Source organism: Panthera uncia, assembly GCF_023721935.1.
Source record: "Panthera uncia isolate 11264 chromosome B3 unlocalized genomic scaffold, Puncia_PCG_1.0 HiC_scaffold_1, whole genome shotgun sequence".
Lineage (NCBI taxonomy): Eukaryota > Metazoa > Chordata > Mammalia > Carnivora > Felidae > Panthera > Panthera uncia.
In genome coordinates, this window is record NW_026057582.1 from 122,569,453 (window position 1) to 122,586,650 (window position 17,198).

The window sequence follows — 17,198 nt, forward strand, 5'->3', positions numbered from 1 at the left end:
TAAATTTTTTTAATGTTTATTTCTGAGACAGAGACAGATCATGGATGGGGGAGGGGCAGAGAAAGAGGGAGACACAGAAAGAGAAGCAGGCTCTGAGCTGTCAGCACAGAGCCCGATGAGGGGCTCGAACTCACAAACCATGAGATCATGACCTGAGCCGAAGTCGGTCGCTCAACTGACTGAGCCACCCAGGTTCCCCATCCCCTAGATAGCTTTTAAAACCCCTTTCAGCTGTTCATTTCTGCAGGTTGTGATTTTGGCATTTTACTAATTTGAGATGCCCACTCATATATAGAAAGACTTCAGGCGTAATTAGGCAATAGACTGTATATAAAACATTTTAGCCGAGTTACTTTCTTGAGCTAAAATATATATGTGTAATTTAATCAAAGCATCAAGAATCTGCTTATGCAAACCTTAACTTCAGGATGTATAGCATTTCAAGAATAGGGACACCATAGAACTTAGGAGATTTAGTTAGGACAGGATTTTTTTTTTTTAGAAATTGATACAGTGGCCCAATATTCTTTCAGAAAGTTTCCTTTTCTCCCACTGTCAACTGTATTTTTCAGTTGACTCTATTTCAATAAGTGAAAATCATAATTATTTGGCTTTATTCTTGAGCCTTCTAGTATATACTTGCTGGTTATTTTTGATGTGTGAGGCAGAGTGCTTAGTTGAGAAGATAGAATGTGAACAGCTGAAAATTAAATAGTGGTAAAAAGTAGTGACATAAAAGATGTTTCCACATAAGTGAGTAGTTGCCAAATGAATGAAACAGATGAGTGTTCTGGAAATTCAGGATATCCCTTGTGCTGCTGGTAAGTGATGGAGGGGGCCGCATTGAACGGTCTACAAAAACAGCCTAGTCCAACTGTTTATGCCTTTTCCCAAGACCAAGTTTCTGGCAAAAATCCTTTTCCCCACTATCTTAAAATATTAAAAGGATGTAACCTCAGGCCTGAAGGAAATGCTCTTTTTGTCTTTTGTACAGTCATGTTGGGGGGAAGGGAGGCACAGGAAAAAAATTAGAGGCAGTAGGAATATAAATAAAGAATTTTTTCCCTAATTTACACATTTTCAAACACAGAGAGATTAAGGCATGTGCTGTTAAAGCTTACTGGCTTCATGAGTTAAAAATGAGAATTCTAGCATAATTCTTTTATTTGAAGTGAACAAGTTTTCATCTAAAATTAGGTAACAGTTGGAAAGTTACAGCTTGACTATATCTCCCAGAAACTTTGCTAAATTTTCTCTGGAAATGCTCTGATTTTTTAAGTTGTTTTAGGATGCACGTTTTAAAATGCAGTGTTTCAAGATGCATGTTCAGAGTTCTTTGGTGGGTAAACCACTGATTAGCTTTGAAATACTAAAAGCATTTATATTTCTGTTTGAAATACAAGATCTCAGAATGCTAAATTGGTTCACATTTTGTTAAATGTTGCTCTATAGCCTTCTGGTAGTCTAGTTACTGTTGCCTAAATTATGTTATGACAAAATTAGATGACATTGTGCTACTGCATCCATTAGCATTCTTCATTATCCTTGGTCTGTCATAGGTAAATAAGGATATTTGGGACAGATCTGTATAAAGAAAAAAGGAGGGGCGCCTGGGTGGCGCAGTCGGTTAAGCGTCCGACTTCAGCCAGGTCACGATCTCGCGGTCTGTGAGTTCAAGCCCTGCGTCAGGCTCTGGGCTGATGGCTCGGAGCCTGGAGCCTGCTTCCGATTCTGTGTCTCCCTCTCTCTCTGCCCCTCCCCCGTTCATGCTCTGTCTCTCTCTGTCCCAAAAATAAATAAAAAACGTTGAAAAAAAAAATTAAAAAAAAAAAAAAGGAATTTGATAATGCAGAATTTGGACACCTAGCCTCAAAGCAACTTGAAGTCACCATTTCCTTTTGTAGAACCTCTGCTCAAAACTGAGGGACAAAAAATATATATATTTTTCAATGATTTATCACTTATAAAATATATATATATATAAAGATGGCAAGTGAAATATTTGTCCTTTGTCTCCACTTTATTCTCAGAATACTTGGTGGTGAACTACTTGTTCAGGCATACTTTCTAGAAGTGAAAATTCAACCCATCTATAGATTTTAACAATAAGTTGGCCTTTCCTGAACTTTTCTTTTTCTTTCTTTTTTCTTTTTTTTTTTTTTTTTTTTGCCTTGAATATGAGACTTAACTCCTTGGTGGCTTTTTAGACCACAAAAATATAGGAAACCAGTTTTGTGTGCCAGTGTGCTAGAACTTGATAAGGTTTGAGCTTCCCTAGGGCTGCACCCCTGGCTGGTCTTAGAGGAGAAGCCAGCTGTGGGTACTTCTGGCTTCTGTCCACAAGAATCAGTCTTGGCCCAAAAATCACTTTAGAAGTAGTTTACTTTTTTCCTCCAATAAAATATTTACCGTAATTCACTGTCTTTAATACCAAGATACTCTCATTCTTTATAATAACCAGTGCAAATGAACTATTTTCAGGAGCAGTTTTTAAAGATGTAGAGATTTTCTAAAAATTTTTAATGCTTATGGAGTACATTACAAAATTAGAATAATTTTACATGAAAATGAGACCTACTTTTTTAAGTCTTTGAAACTCTCAGTGACAGAAGCTAGGAATGTGGACATAAGCTTTTTAAAGAGCGTGTATGAAAACGCTTGAGGGAGAGGAATGTTGGCTTTATTTCTCTTCTCAAAGTGTCCTACATAACAGCATGATGTAACCCAGATAACGCAAGTGGTATGTGCCTATATCTGGGTTCTCAAAGATGACCCTCACTTAGGTTACATAGAAATACATTTTGCATCTTTTAATGACACTGCTGAGCACAAGCTTTAGTTCAAGTTGTGCCCCCTCCCTGCCAAAATCCGGCATTGTGCAGGTGATTAAACAATATCAGTTTCACAAGATTGTTCATAGTCTTCTTTAAGTGAAGATGCTATTACACATACCCATTTGCTTTCCTAACCTTAAAAATGTGATGTTGTGTTATTCTTAAGGGCTTTTTAGAATTGGGCTATGTTGGGTTTTGCCTAGCAGATAGGCTTTGTTTGTTTTTGCTTTGTGGCCATAAACAGCATATTCCATAATCAGTGATCTGTGAATTTCTTTTGTGTAAACAAGGCCTGTGGCTGCTTTCTAAATGTCTTAGAGAACATGATATGATCCTTTCATTGGCTTAGAGCACTTTTCCTTACTATGTTGTAAGTAATTTTGTCCACTAGTATTTTTAGTGCAGCTGCTGTTATGCTCAAAGCAACCTCAGAAAGCTACTAAAGAGAGCAAAAATGCTTAGAAGTCTTTAAGTCTTCGCTCAGCTCTGTGCAGAGAGGTCTTTCCTGGTCTCCTCTAAATTATTAACCTATTTCCTTCTCGCCTCACCATAACATTTCATATCCCTTCCCTGCTGGACTTTTTTTTTTCCTTTAGCACTTAAAATTATCTCACTTACTATAGTTTTTGTTTATCTTGTTTCGTGTCTGTTTTCCCCCCTAGAATGTAAGCTTAGTGAGGCCAGGGATCTGTGTCTCTGTTGTTCGCTGCTGCTGCCCCAGGGCTTTGGACATGGTGGATGTGCAGGAAGTATCTGTTGAATGAATGAGAGACGCAGCATCTACCCTTGAGGAATGGAATTTAAAACAAAGAACGCCCATGCCCTTTTTATCTATACTTAAGTAAAACTGTTTCATGAATACTTTGTATTTTATCTATACTTAAAACTATTTCATGAATACTTTATACGAAAGCATAGCTAACTGAAGAGACACTTTATATCACAGTGGCTGTTATTCAGATAGAACAGAAGCGTTTCTGCAGTTAATACTGGGAAATCAGCTCTGTCATGGGAAGGCCTGTGAAGAGATTCGAGTTGAACAGAGATGGTAGTTTCAGAGACAGTGTGGTTGGCTGAGCTGTGGAGAAGGATTTCCCGAGCAGCGTGTGGCAGAGGAGGTGACTGTGAGTGAGGCAGACACAGTATTGTGCAGGCACGTCATTCTCCGACAGGAGACCACTGAAGGAATATTGGGATGGGAAGGGATGTCTGGTGGAGGAGAACCAGTTTGGGGAAGAGTCAAGAATGAGAAGATTGCATTTATTAGGCAGGTATCTGGGCACTGTGGCAGGTTATCCCGGGAGCAAAGTTGTTGGTCAGAATTTTATCTTCAGAAGAGAAATCTTAGGCATTGTGGATTTTTTTCAGAATGTGGGGAAGCCCACAGACATGCCGAAAGGTGAGTATGGCTTAAGAACATGGCTGTGATCGTGCAGAGAAATGGAACAAAAATGAAAGATAATCTTGAAAAAAGCGCTACAAAACTCATAAAGTCAATATGGTGCCTGGAGGAATAGGAAGTGGTGATTCGAGGTACGGATTGCAGTAGTCTTGCTGCTAGAAGAGGCTCTTTCAGGAAGACTGTTGTACAGATCAGGGATGGAAATGTAGCTTACTCTCTCTAATTGCATTAAATGGGACTGTCATAGAAAGCTCTCCTTGTAGCCATTGAGAAAATCGAGCTATTTTATAAAGGTTTCAGGAACCTTTGGTAATTGTTGTTTTTAGTCAGAACTAAAACTAATGATAAACTCTGTCCTCTTATTTGTATATATATTCTAATTTAGTAAGACAGGAAACATTTATTCTATAAAAGACTTTTAAAATGTATTTTAAATGAGAACTGGTTACAGTTAGAACCTGCATCAACACATCCCAAACACTGCTAATGGACATGGACTAACAACTGAACTTTTCCTGCTTGCTCACTGTTGGACATATGTCATGTGGCTTAACGCTTTTCCTTCTAAATGATATGTAATCTTTTCAAATAAGATCTCCTCTTCTCTCCTTGCATATGTCTTATAGTTCTTCTTTCCGCTCTGTTCATTTAAGAGTGTTTTCTTCTACAATCTAGTCTAGGGCCTTGCAAACATAGAGCACTGTCTGTCTTTCCTTCTATCCAGCAGCAGTTGGGAATAATACCAACCATATTTCCATGTATGGAGCTTCTCCAGAAGCCAGGCATGCATTAAGATTGTTAATCCTTATTTCAGCCATAGGTATTGTCTTCATTTCACAGATGCACAAACTGAAGCTCAGAGAGGTGAACTGATTTTGCATCACTTACATGGCAGGTGTTTGGTAGACCTACGATGTAAGCCCCGATCTGTTTGATTCCAAAGCCCACACTTTCTCTACCATAGGCATAGTCTCAAACCATTTCCTTAAACACACGTTTTTGTTTGTTTTTTTTTTTTTTTGATGTACCTCTTTGAGCCATCCTGTATGTTAGGGTTTCTTGCTAATTTTTATTTTTTTGTCACTGTAGCTTTTCTGTTAAGTTCAGGTTTTTTTTTTTTTAATCCATGGGGTATGAACATTAAAATTTCATACCTTACATTAAACCTTCCAGATTGCTGGTATTAAGTCATTATAGTCCACCAAAAATGAAACTATTTCAATCCTTTCCTTAGGACTGTATATATATGTCACTGCCTTTTTAGAGAATGCTTCTCTAGGTTTTGAGTTTCATTTATTTGAATAAAATTACTTTCCTGTTAAAATTCAACTCCGTAAACACTTACTGAATACTTAACCATGTACTCACTAAAGATTATAAACAGTGTCCTGGGGGCACAACAGTGAATGAGATACCTGGCCTTAAGGAGCTCTTTCACATTCTAGGTCAACAGAAAAAAACATGTAAATAAATATCTGTAATCACTGCCCCATCCAAGATGATGCTCCCAGTAATCAAGGCCTTATTGTACATTTTCATTTAAATAAGTGTGTTAAAATCAAATTCTAAATGTAGAATTTTTCCTAGGTATGCCTTGCAATAGCTCATTATTCCCAGCCAACAGACCTCCAGCTACTCTTTGCATTTGAATATGTTGGGAAAAAATACCACAATTCAGGTAAATATGAAAATATTAAATATTGTGACTAACTTTACTTTGTGTAAGTTTTATTCTTATGTTTGTCAGAGGCTTCCAAGTACATGGGCTTTAATGACTGTAGAATTATGAACTTCATAACTGTTAGAGAAGTGAGCGCTATATACTAAAAGAGACAATATTTGTTAGATTATTTCTTAAAAAGTGAACAGGGAGAATCTGCAAGCAGCTATAAACATAGGCTTATAAAAATCATGTCAGGTATTTTATCTACAGTCCCTGGCTTGTATTTTATGGTGAAGAAAGATCTCCCTCCTCCCCACTTTTAATTGGTAGCTTGAGTTAGAGTAATCTTATCTTTTAAGAAAACTGGCAGAAAAGTAAAAGATATTTGAAATGCATGATCTTTTCTGGCATGGTGTGGTTTCATGCAAAAACTAGAGTGGTTAGACTTTTCAGTGGACTTCATTAAGATCATCAAAATACTGACTTTATATTTCTGAGTAAGATTGATGAAAGGAAGAGGAGCATCTGTCCAAAGGACAAGTCTATTCTAGGCAGTTTCTGTACAAGTAAAATAGTACTCTTCATATGCTGAACTTGTAATTACATCACTCAGTGTGATGGCATTGCCAGGGAGAATTCCAGTTGACCATGTAATTCTGTACATTTTTAATATGCAAAGATAATTTTAATCAACCATTTTTTAAAAATCTCATAAAAGGATAGAGGAAGAACAAAGAGGTCACATCTCATATCAGCCCTTTGTAGATTAGTGACCTGCTGAGGCACATGCTCTCCTACCATTAAGGAAGAAAAAGAAATCAGTTACATATTTGTAATGAAAGATCAATTCACCCCAGCATGGTCTGGAGAGAGATCTTACAAATTAGTAGTTGTATTGGTCTTTCATTTTGTTACCTCAAAACATTGTAGTAATTTAAATCTACATAATAAAAGCATATTCAAGTATCACTAGACTGTAAATACATTAAGATCTAGGAACAGTACACAGTATCTGCAGATGCATATGGTATAACTGTATTTTCACTCTTTTAAAAGATACTTGTAAGCACCATAGAAATGGTAGCTTTTATCATATGGTGCTATATTTATAAAAATTGGATGAAAAACTATTTGTTGCTTAATTTTTCTTATCAAAATGTAACTAATCATAACTTAGGTTTTAGCAGTACAATTGACTTTTTAAGTGTCTCTCTTAACATAAACTATAAAATTCACTTACAACCTAAACGTAAAGTGTCGTAGACCCTGCACTACTTGTTAGGTGACTGTTTCTTTGGATCATCATCAAGCTACAGACCATCACCATCAAGGTTATTTTCAATAAGATCCTCACCCAAAGTTGCAAGAGAGTAACTGAAATGCAGGTTTCAAGAAGTCCAAGAGTTGTAGGAGAGAGCCTTTGATTCCCACTTAAATTTGTTTATGATACAGATCAATTCTTGATGCTATTTTTTTTCTAGTAGAAATGATTCAGTCCAGGGTTTAGATGCATGACTTCTGCAGTAAAATGTAATGACTTGAGCTCAGCAAATACAGTGAACTTCATTATGCGTTTGGGAACCTGATGCCTGCTTCAGTTACTTTTCAGTTTTCTTCATCCATTCCTTGTGGGCATCTCTGGGTTAATTATACTTTAAATAGTTACTCAACCCCTAGCTCTTCTTCTACTGGGTTTTCTTATTTACATCAATCAGATCTATAGGTCTTCTTACATATAGTCTGTTGATAAAATTTGATAATTCATACTTAAAATATTCAGGACCACTTTTCATATTACATCCTTCAGTCACCTCCTCCTTTGACAGGTACTTCATAAACATAACACTTGACCAGAGTTTTGTTAAGATTCCTCATAGGGTAACATCCTTTAATATCCTTCCGTGCTGTTGCAGAAGCATAAACTGCATCTTTAAGATCAAAAGAAGCCTGAAATTTCCACACACTGCAGTCAGAATTCATTAATTTGTGAGTGAAAGATGCCCACTAATCCACTCTTGAACTTCTGGATGCCACCTTGATTCATTGGCTGGATTAAAGAATAAAGAAGTCCTTTTTGCAGGCAGGTAGGTGACAAAGCTGTTTCCACAAATAAGATCTGAAGTTAGAGGATGTCCCCTGCAGTTACCTAAGGACAGAATCTTGTGGAGGAACTTAGGCACTCTGAGGTTTTCTTTCACATTGGGCATCACTTGCATAAAAAAAAAAAAAAAACAAAAAAAACACATCTCTGAAAAGCTTAGCAGTCACCCAAGTACTTCTGAGAGGATCCCAAAGGGATGATGCATAGCACCCACAGGCCTGGAACATTCCTGCACGATGACGCCACAGGATGCACTGGCACAAACAAAAACAGTGGCTCTATTTTTTTCTTTTTTAATTTGAAAGGACCCTGCTTTCATCAGTCAGATTATTATTGGTCAAATAGTGTCCTCAAAGTACAGATTCATCTTTGTGATAAAATTGATAAGATGTCAGATTATGCTTCTGGTCTGAAGAAGTGCAAACCTCATGAAGTTATCTGTAGCCTCAGTGTTGGCAGCTCTCCTCCGTGGCAGAGCTTGCAAATGCTGGGATGTAACCTCAAGCTGTGATTAGACTCACGGCAGAAAGTAAACGTTTTCAGTGAGGTTGATTTTATTTTGTAATTTTGTCCTTTTTATGAACTTAGGTCTTAGTGTTAGATTTTCCATTACATGCTTATTTGAAAACCACTTACAGAATACATAGTCCATTTGAAACAGTGTAGGAATTTTTAAAGTTTGTTGCTTGTCAGTTCTTTTAAGATTCTTAGTGTAGCTATACGGGGCTGTGACTGATCTTCCTATCTCTTGATTACTAGTGGTTCTGGACCAGCCTCCTACATCTTTTAGAAATGCAGCCATCCTGGCCTCACCCCAGGCCCAAAGTCCAAATCTCGCTACCCACTTCATTGACTCACTCTGTTGAACTTAACATCACAGCTCTGTTTTTACCCTTTTCACCCTATGGCTTCTAATTCCTGCAGTATCATCAGAGTGATAGTCTTTCTTCTCATGGTGACCACTTTTATTGTCTTTGCTGTTGCTTGAGACCATTCTAAATATGGATGAGGCTAATTTAGTGGAAACTGTTGTCGATAATTTCAACACAGCCTGGGATTAGAGTTCTGAGTTTCACAGAAGATAGCGAAGGTCAGGAATGCCCACTATATAGTTTCACTTTTAGTTGGCTAATGAGCTATCCTCAAACCTCACTCAGGTAACTCTCAGGGGAGCTGGATCTCCCTAAGATGACTGATTTTTGCCAGTCTGTTGCTGCACCCCTATTAGTAATCCACTGGTAGAGCAGGCTGCGGGCATCAGGCCTTTGGGATTTCTGGAAAGCATTCGAATTTCCTGACTCTTTAATGCCAGATTGAGTATCTGCTACACATTCTCTAATAAGCTCTCCTTGAAGAAGATGCAGAGCATACAGCCTAGTGCTGGTTGTTAAGAAACAGGCAGGTTTTCAGCAACTCAAGCCTATAAAGTAGTAAACAATGCATTGTCTTACAGTTTCTGTCATTTATGTTCAGAAAATTGGTCTTAGTTAGATCTTGAGACTAAATCTTGCCAGAGAAACAATCTCATATTTCTCAGCCTGGCTTACTAAAGTCTGTAACTTCAAAACACTCCAAAGTATTTGGTCCTAGACTCCTAGGTGAGGGTATCCTGCCAAACTATTTATGTCACTCTTTGAAAATTGTGAGTGTGTTCTTTATACTTCTTTTTCCGTGGTGGTTATCTCATTGTGTGGCGAGGACCTCTGGTACAGTGTTGAATGGTAATCATGATAGCGGGCATCATTTCTGTTCTGGTTTTGATGAAGGTGATGTTTACTGTGTGTTTGCTGGTAATTACCCTTTATCAAGTAAGGAAATTCCCTTTTATTCCCAATTTGCCAAAGTTTGTTTTTGGTTTTTTAAATTATGAGTAGGTGTTGAACTCTATCAAATATTCTCCTGCACTTTGAACTGATCATATGGGTTTTTTTTCCCCTTTAATTTGATCATATGATGAATTACTTAGATTTTCTAATATTGTATAGCTTTCTGTGGTTATTGGTGTTCCGGAACACTGTGTAAAGTGAGAATTGCCTGGAAATTGCATGAAGGTTCTGTGTCCTGAAGAGGTTACAACTCCCAAGTTCTTCTGCATACATTCTTGTACCTACCCCAGAGAAGGCTCTAGATGGGGTGGCTCCAGGCTGTGCGCTTAGCTTTAGCATTTGGATTTTAAACAAGCCCTGCTAAAATCAGAATCACTGGGTAATCACACAGGATCCTTTCTAATCTAGAGTAGCACTGTCCAGGGATGGAAATATTCTCTCCTCTGCGTTGACCAGTATAGGAGCCACTAGCCACAGGTGGCTCTTGAACACTAGAAATGTGGCTGGTACAACCGAGGAACTGCATTTTTAATTTAATTTTGTTTCAACTTAAATAGCACATGTGGCTAGTGGCTAGTGGCTACTGTTTGGGGCAGCACAGACCGAGAGTCTTGGCTCCATCTAATTTTCCAGCCTCTCTTCCCCCATCCTTTGCATCCCTAAAGCTCTAGCTGTATTTCATTACTTGATGTTTTACAATTACACCATGTGTTTTGTGTTCTGCTCTGCCCAGCATGCCTGCCTCCTTCTCACTAGCCACCTGGCAATGTTTGGCTCATTCCTTAGGACTCTGTTCAGTTGTGGTCAAGTCCTGAGGCCTCTCCTGTCCCGGCCTTTGTCTCCAGCGAGCACTAGGGTCATTTTCCTCTGTGCTGTCACTGTACTCATACATTTGCCTCACTGTGACTAGTGCTGAGCTCACCCTCCTCTGTCTCGTTAGCGCTTTCAAGACAGAGAGACAACCTTACTTTTAAATTTTCGGGCCTTGGTACATGGTAGGTTCTCAGAAAATACCTGTCTCACACCAGGTGTTAAATAGTCAACAGGAATGGGCATGGCGTGTTCATGGGATGATGAAAGGGCTTCTTTGGCTACAAGAGAGAATGGGGTTAGGCAGTAATGAGACATAAAGATCAGGTCAATTATCTAAGGGCTTTTTAAGCAAAACCATGTAGGTTTGCTTAAGGAAGTTGGAAAATGAGCATGAGGGAAAGTCGAGGCAAGAGTATAGCATCATGGAAGCATGGTTTTGGGGGGAATGTGTCTCGTGGCAGGCTGCAGGCCAGTTTGAGTGCAGCACATGCCAGGGATGTCAGCAGCCTTCAGGGGTGAGACACAGGACCAGTAAAGATCATGCTGTGTGTCACCCTGGATCGCCAGGGTAGATGAGGCTGATTGCTGAGATGTCCTCTTTCTCTCTGGTCATTCTGCAGGCTCCTGAGGCTGTGGGCTTCTCCCAGAGGGTAGCAGCTCTCCTTGATGACAGAGGGCTCCTTGCTAAGGAAGTTCAAGTACACTTGCGCTCTGCTGAGATCCCCAGATGGGAGTGGCCCTCTGGTGGAGAACAAGGAGCACTTGTGAGCTTATCAAAGGAAAACTGAGTAGATCTAGAAGACCCAAAAATTTTATAGTGAGCCATAGAAAGGATTGAGACATCAGTATCAGAAGGATGAAAGATCTGGACCAGAACAAAGATGATTGGATGCATTCATTGTTCCAGGCAAAATGTAGAGAAAATGAGCAGTTGAGGGCAGGGGACTGAGGGAGGCTCGTGAGTGGTTTCTGTGGAACGGTAGGGATGGAAGACCATTGAAGAGGAGAAAATGGGGAGGAAATCTGCACAGCAGGCATTGTTCATCATTTGGGAAGGTGGTCAGTAACAGGGAGGAGGAAAAATGTATAGCCTGGGCAGCTGGAGTGGTGCAGTGCGGTCAGATGAAAGTCTTTTCAAAGTCAAGGTGACTTACTTGTGTTTGAAGGCAAAAGGGATGGAGCCAGTAGAAGGACAGAAAAACCAATGGTGCTAAAGGAGTCAGGAGGGAGCTGGATAAGGAAAATGAGTTCTTTTGACAAGAGGAAGGCTGCCTCTTTCTCAGGACTGCTGGGAGCAGTAGGAACATCTAGGAGAGGTGCCCCATCCGCGCGTGTTTCTGATAGGAGGTGCCCAGAGAGGAGAGGGAATGTGGGACGAAATGTGACCATTGAAACAAAATTAATAGTATTGCTTTTTCTTGTAGCCAATAATATTAATGGAATACCCTCAGGAGGCGGCAGCGGGGCCGGTGGTGGCAGCAGCCAAAAGACTCCACTCTTCGAGACGTACTCAGACTGGGACCGAGAAATCAAGAGGACGGGGGCTTCCGGATGGAGAGTTTGTTCTATTAATGAGGGTTACATGATATCCACTTGGTAAGTCCCATTTTTACAGCCTTATTTATAGCTGGAGGTGACTTCTTCTGAATAATAATCACTCTGCTCTCTGATAACTTACAAGTTATGGTGAATGGAATATTTGTTTTTAATAATGCTTTCATGAGGGGCACCTGGGTGGCTCAGTTAGTTAATCGTCCAACTCTTGATTTTGGCTCCCCTACTTGCTCTCTAATCTCTCTCTTTCAAAAATAAATAAATAAGCTTTAAAAAAAAAAAACGATAAAAAAACTGCTTTCATGGATATTTTATCTTAAAGATGAAAAAAAGAGAGAAAGGAGGATGTCTTACAGTGCAGTGAGCACTAGTAATTGCTGCCCAGTCCGTGAGTCTGCGTGTCTTTGGAAACAGGAAAGGTTAGAAGGGGGAGATAAGGAGCTGAAGCTTTTTTTTTTTTTTTTAAAGTTTCTTTATTTATTTTTAGAGAGAAAGAGTGTGAGTAGAGGAGAGGCAGAGAGAGAGGGAGAGAGAATCCCAAGAGAGAATCCCAATCCCTCTGCACTGTCAGTTTAGAGCTCAACACGGGGCTTGATTTCATGAACCATGAGATCATGACCTGAGCTGAAACCAAGAGTCAGATGCTTAACTGACTGAGCCACCCAGGCACCCCAGAAGCTAAAGCTTCTTGGTAGATTTGTGGGTTTGGTTTGGTCTTGTGTTATGTGCCTTGGATTCTTACCCATAGAGAACAAAGGTGGGCATGTTTCTCAGAAACCGAATACATGTTTGATTAATAATCATTTTGGAGAATATTTTAGACCTCTCCTTTGGATGTTTCCCCCTGCTTTAAATATAAGTTTTGTGATAATTGACAACGTCACACGTGTTTTAGACAAGAGAGGTCTAGGGTCAACCTTGTCTTCCATGGTACCTACCATGTGGCCACCAAGTAGGGTGCACATTAAATGGGGATAAACGTGTTTAATTACATATGGAGTCTTCAGAGCACACTTACCTGCCTAGAGCACAGGATTCTTATGTTATGGTTTGCTTTTTCCTCTCCAGCCTTCCAGAATACTTTGTAGTGCCAAGTTCTTTAGCCGACCAAGATCTAAAGATCTTTTCCCATTCTTTTGTTGGAAGAAGGATGCCCGTAAGTGCTGTCTGTTGGATTTCATTCATACCGATGTCTTTTTCTCTACCCAGTTACATAAAGGCTCTGCTTCTCTCCTAGTTCTGGTGCTGGAGCCACTCAAATGGCAGTGCCCTCGTGCGAATGGCCCTCATAAAAGATGTGCTGCAGCAGAGGAAAATCGACCAGAGGTATCAAGAAATGGTCATTGTTGCTGTAGACATTTTTAGTTGTCAGAAATAATATATTAAACTCTTGACTACTTGAAAATAGTTAGAAAGTGGCATAGTTTTATTAATTAGTAACATATAGTCTATACAAGAATCACCATTTTTTTTTTCTTTTTTTTTTTTTTCTTTTTTTTTTTTTATTTTTTTTTTCAACGTTTTTTATTTATTGTTGGGACAGAGAGAGACAGAGCATGAACGGGGGAGGGGCAGAGAGAGAGGGAGACACAGAATCGGAAACAGGCTCCGAGCCATCAGCCCAGAGCCTGACGCGGGGCTCGAACTCACGGACCGCGAGATCGTGACCTGGCTGAAGTCGGACGCTTAACCGACTGCGCCACCCAGGCGCCCCAAGAATCACCATTTTGGAAAAAAATGTGAATATATTAAAATTAACATTTAAGTTATACTAAATAGAATTTAATTCTTTGGCTTATAAGACACTGGGGAATCTTACATTGCTGACGTCTTGGTATAACAGTATTGCCTTTAACGTATTTGCAATGTGTGGTGATTTCCAGCTGAGATACTTTAGGGTAAATCAGACCTTTCTTGTAGTTTGGTGTGTCTTAGGTCTACAGAGTCACGTAGCTTAAGTGGTAGTTTTAATTAGCTACCACAAACAAGTTTGGCATCATCTGCTATAAAGTCGCCAGTAATCTCCATGTCATTAGAGCAGAAGGCATTTCTCAGTCAGTGGGCATCACTATTGTTTAGTCTCTCCCTAAAGCCCTCTGAGTCCTGCTTCTTTCCACTCTCCTGAAGCCCCTCTTCCTCACCAGTACTCTGCCCTCTGCAGACATTACCTAAAATCTGTTTCAGGCCACTGCTTCTTCCCATTCTGCATTTCTTTTCCTAAACAAGTTTACCTATGGCTGTGGCTTTAGTGACCATCAGATTTTATCTCTAATGGGACATCTTCCACGTGCAAGTCTCAGAGGCCCTTTAAACTCAATATGGTCCAAAACCAGCCTCCAGCATACAAGCACCGCGCACTCTCCCAGCCTGCCCTCAGAAATCCAGGAGTCATCCTGGATGCATTTTCTTTCACTTCCTTCCCCACGTTGAGCCTATCATCAAATCTGTCACTTCACTTTTTAGAAACCTTACAAACTGTGTCCACCCCAGCTACACCCCTACCATGAGTGCCCTCATTTCTTCCCTCCACGTCTCATCCACTACCACACCCGTGGCTCCTGGCCCTGGCCACCATGGACTTTGCCTTTGCCTGTGCTTTCCCATCTCCCGATATTCACCAGTGCTGTTCCCTTCTGGGCTGTCTTTCTTCATGCTTATCCTCCAGCACTCTCCACCCCACCCGCTCGGTACTCCCTCATTCTTTATCTCTCATGGCAAATATCACTTCCTGAAGATAAGCTTTCCCTCACCTCCTAAATTAGATCAGGCCTCAAGTTATACATTCTCTATGGCTCTCTAAATTTTCTTTATAACACTTACTTCAGTCTTTAATTGCATGTATGTGTTACAGTTTGATTACTGCCTATATTTGCTACTAGGCTATAGGCTTCTTGAGCTGAAGGGACTATGTTTTGCATACCATTGTACATTCAGCACCTAGGAAACAACCTGTGATGTTGAATATTTATTCAATACTTGTTAAATAAATGAGGAACAAAGGAACAGATCTTAGAAAACCAGCTCAGAGAGCCTCAAATTGTATATCACAGTCTGTGACTGTTACAGCCAGATCTTAGTTTTTTTTCCCCAGGGCCATACCGAAGAAAGGCACCTTTGCTGAAGCAAATAACTGACAAGTGACCCTCAAATGATCCTTCAGGAAAGGAAAAGGAGTATTATTCAAATAATCCCTGATGGGTGTTTTTTACCTTGGTCACATTTGAAATGACCTGTCATGTCACAGTCCAAGCCCAGTATTCACTGCCATGTCTGCTGGTTAGATGCACAGGAAGGGTGGGGGCTGGGGGGAGGCTGCTATTAGAGGGAAGCCAGCAGCACTGCTGGGTGGGAGTTCGTCCTGAACCCTCACAGCCAGTGGCACTTGTAATGTTTTAATTTTATTAAGCTGAGAATTGTTTTGATTCGTTCTATTTTTTCAGCTATCCTGTTCTTCATAAGTAGGACAGGCTCTCTTTGTTGTCAAATCTCTCTCTGCCCCTTTCTCCTTAGACATACCATCTCAGGCCCTCTCTGTGTTTCTCCACAGCCAAGCTTGTGTCCATCACAGGACCTTTGCCCTTACCTTCCCTCTGCCTAGAACACTTTCTCTCAGATCTTTCATGGCTTCTAGTTATTTGGGTTTGGGCTTCAGTATTACCTTCACAGAAGAGCCTTTCTGACCACATGACTTGAACTAGCCTGCATTCACTCGATTATGCCACCCAAGGCATTCACCACAGCCTGTTACTTTATCATTTACCCAACCACCACCAGAAATAGAAGCCCTGTGAGAGCAGAGGCCCAGCCTGTCTTGTTTATCTATCTCCAGCTCTGAGAATAGTGCCTTGGCTCATAATAGGTCTTCAAAAAATATGTGTGGCATGAATGAATGACTCAAGGATTTTGTCTTTATTAGGATTTGTAATGCAATAACTAAAAGTCATCCACAGAGAAGTGATGTTTACAAATCAGACTTGGATAAGACCTTGCCCAATATCCAAGAAATACAGGCGGCTTTTGTAAAACTTAAACACCTATGCGTTGATGGTAATTTCATTTTTATTTTATATATATATATATATATATATATGTATACAGTGAATGGGTGATAACACCATTGCATGAGGCATGTCAGAAAAAGTGATAGCCCTTGAAAATATAGAAATAGATATATTTAAGTAGTGGCACATTGAAATACTTTTGCATGACAGTATCAGAAGCTCTTAGAAAATGGAGTTTAAACTGCTTTTTTGTTTTGGAGGGAAAAAAAAAACAATTACACCACTTTGAAATAAATAATAAATGGTGTGGTAGGATACTTCTATAAAGTCCCAAGGAGAACAGTGAGCTACCCATACAAACTTCCTAAGATTTTAATGCACATAGTTATGTTTTAAGATAAGGGACTTGACATGAATTTCAAACAGAGCCATGTTGTAATCTGCGTGGCCTCAGATTTCTAATACATGTATTAGAACAAGTGCTTCTCAGGCACTTTCATTGTTCCCCAGGGGGATGACTCCCGTGAAAGCATCTCTGGCATAAGTGAGGCCTCCTTGAAGTATACACAGAGTCCTAGTTACCTGGGAGCCAGGAGAGGCAGCCATTGTGGCAGTTCTGCAGGGATGAGGGGGTGCTTGCCTGGAAGGAGAACTGGGAGGGATATGGTGTGTTAAAAAAGCACAGTGACATGAATTCTTATCAACCATCTGGTAATTGGAACATTACTAAAGCCTGGAGTTTGTGAGGTGAGCGACATCTTGAGACAGGCCACGCAGGACTGAGTCAGGACAGTGCAAGCCCTGCCAGGAAGATGCCCTCATTCCTGCTGTCACAGAAACCGTGCACTGAGAGGCAGCGCTGGCAGCAGGAACAGGGGAGAGAAGCAAGGAGGGTGAGGTTTGCAGTCAGGAAGCTGTGAGTAGGGGGCATCAGAATCCAGGGGTGGGCTGACCAGGAAGGTGGGAACCACTGGCTCTTAGGAGGCAGAGGTGGTTAGACTCTC

The 17,198-nt window shown here is 40.2% G+C and overlaps 1 protein-coding gene across 2 annotated transcripts in view; it reads left to right on the plus strand.

The window, feature by feature from the left end:
- The window catches only part of MTMR10 (myotubularin related protein 10), a 54,748-nt gene that overhangs the window by 25,104 nt on the left and 12,446 nt on the right, over positions 1–17,198 (plus strand). For both annotated transcript variants that reach the window (XM_049613973.1, XM_049613974.1), the window contains 5 exons: positions 5,824–5,914; positions 12,064–12,235; positions 13,262–13,349; positions 13,431–13,519; positions 16,110–16,240. In XM_049613973.1, coding sequence (XP_049469930.1) covers positions 5,824–5,914; positions 12,064–12,235; positions 13,262–13,349; positions 13,431–13,519; positions 16,110–16,240 — 571 coding nt within the window. The remainder of the gene's footprint in view (positions 1–5,823; positions 5,915–12,063; positions 12,236–13,261; positions 13,350–13,430; positions 13,520–16,109; positions 16,241–17,198) is intronic.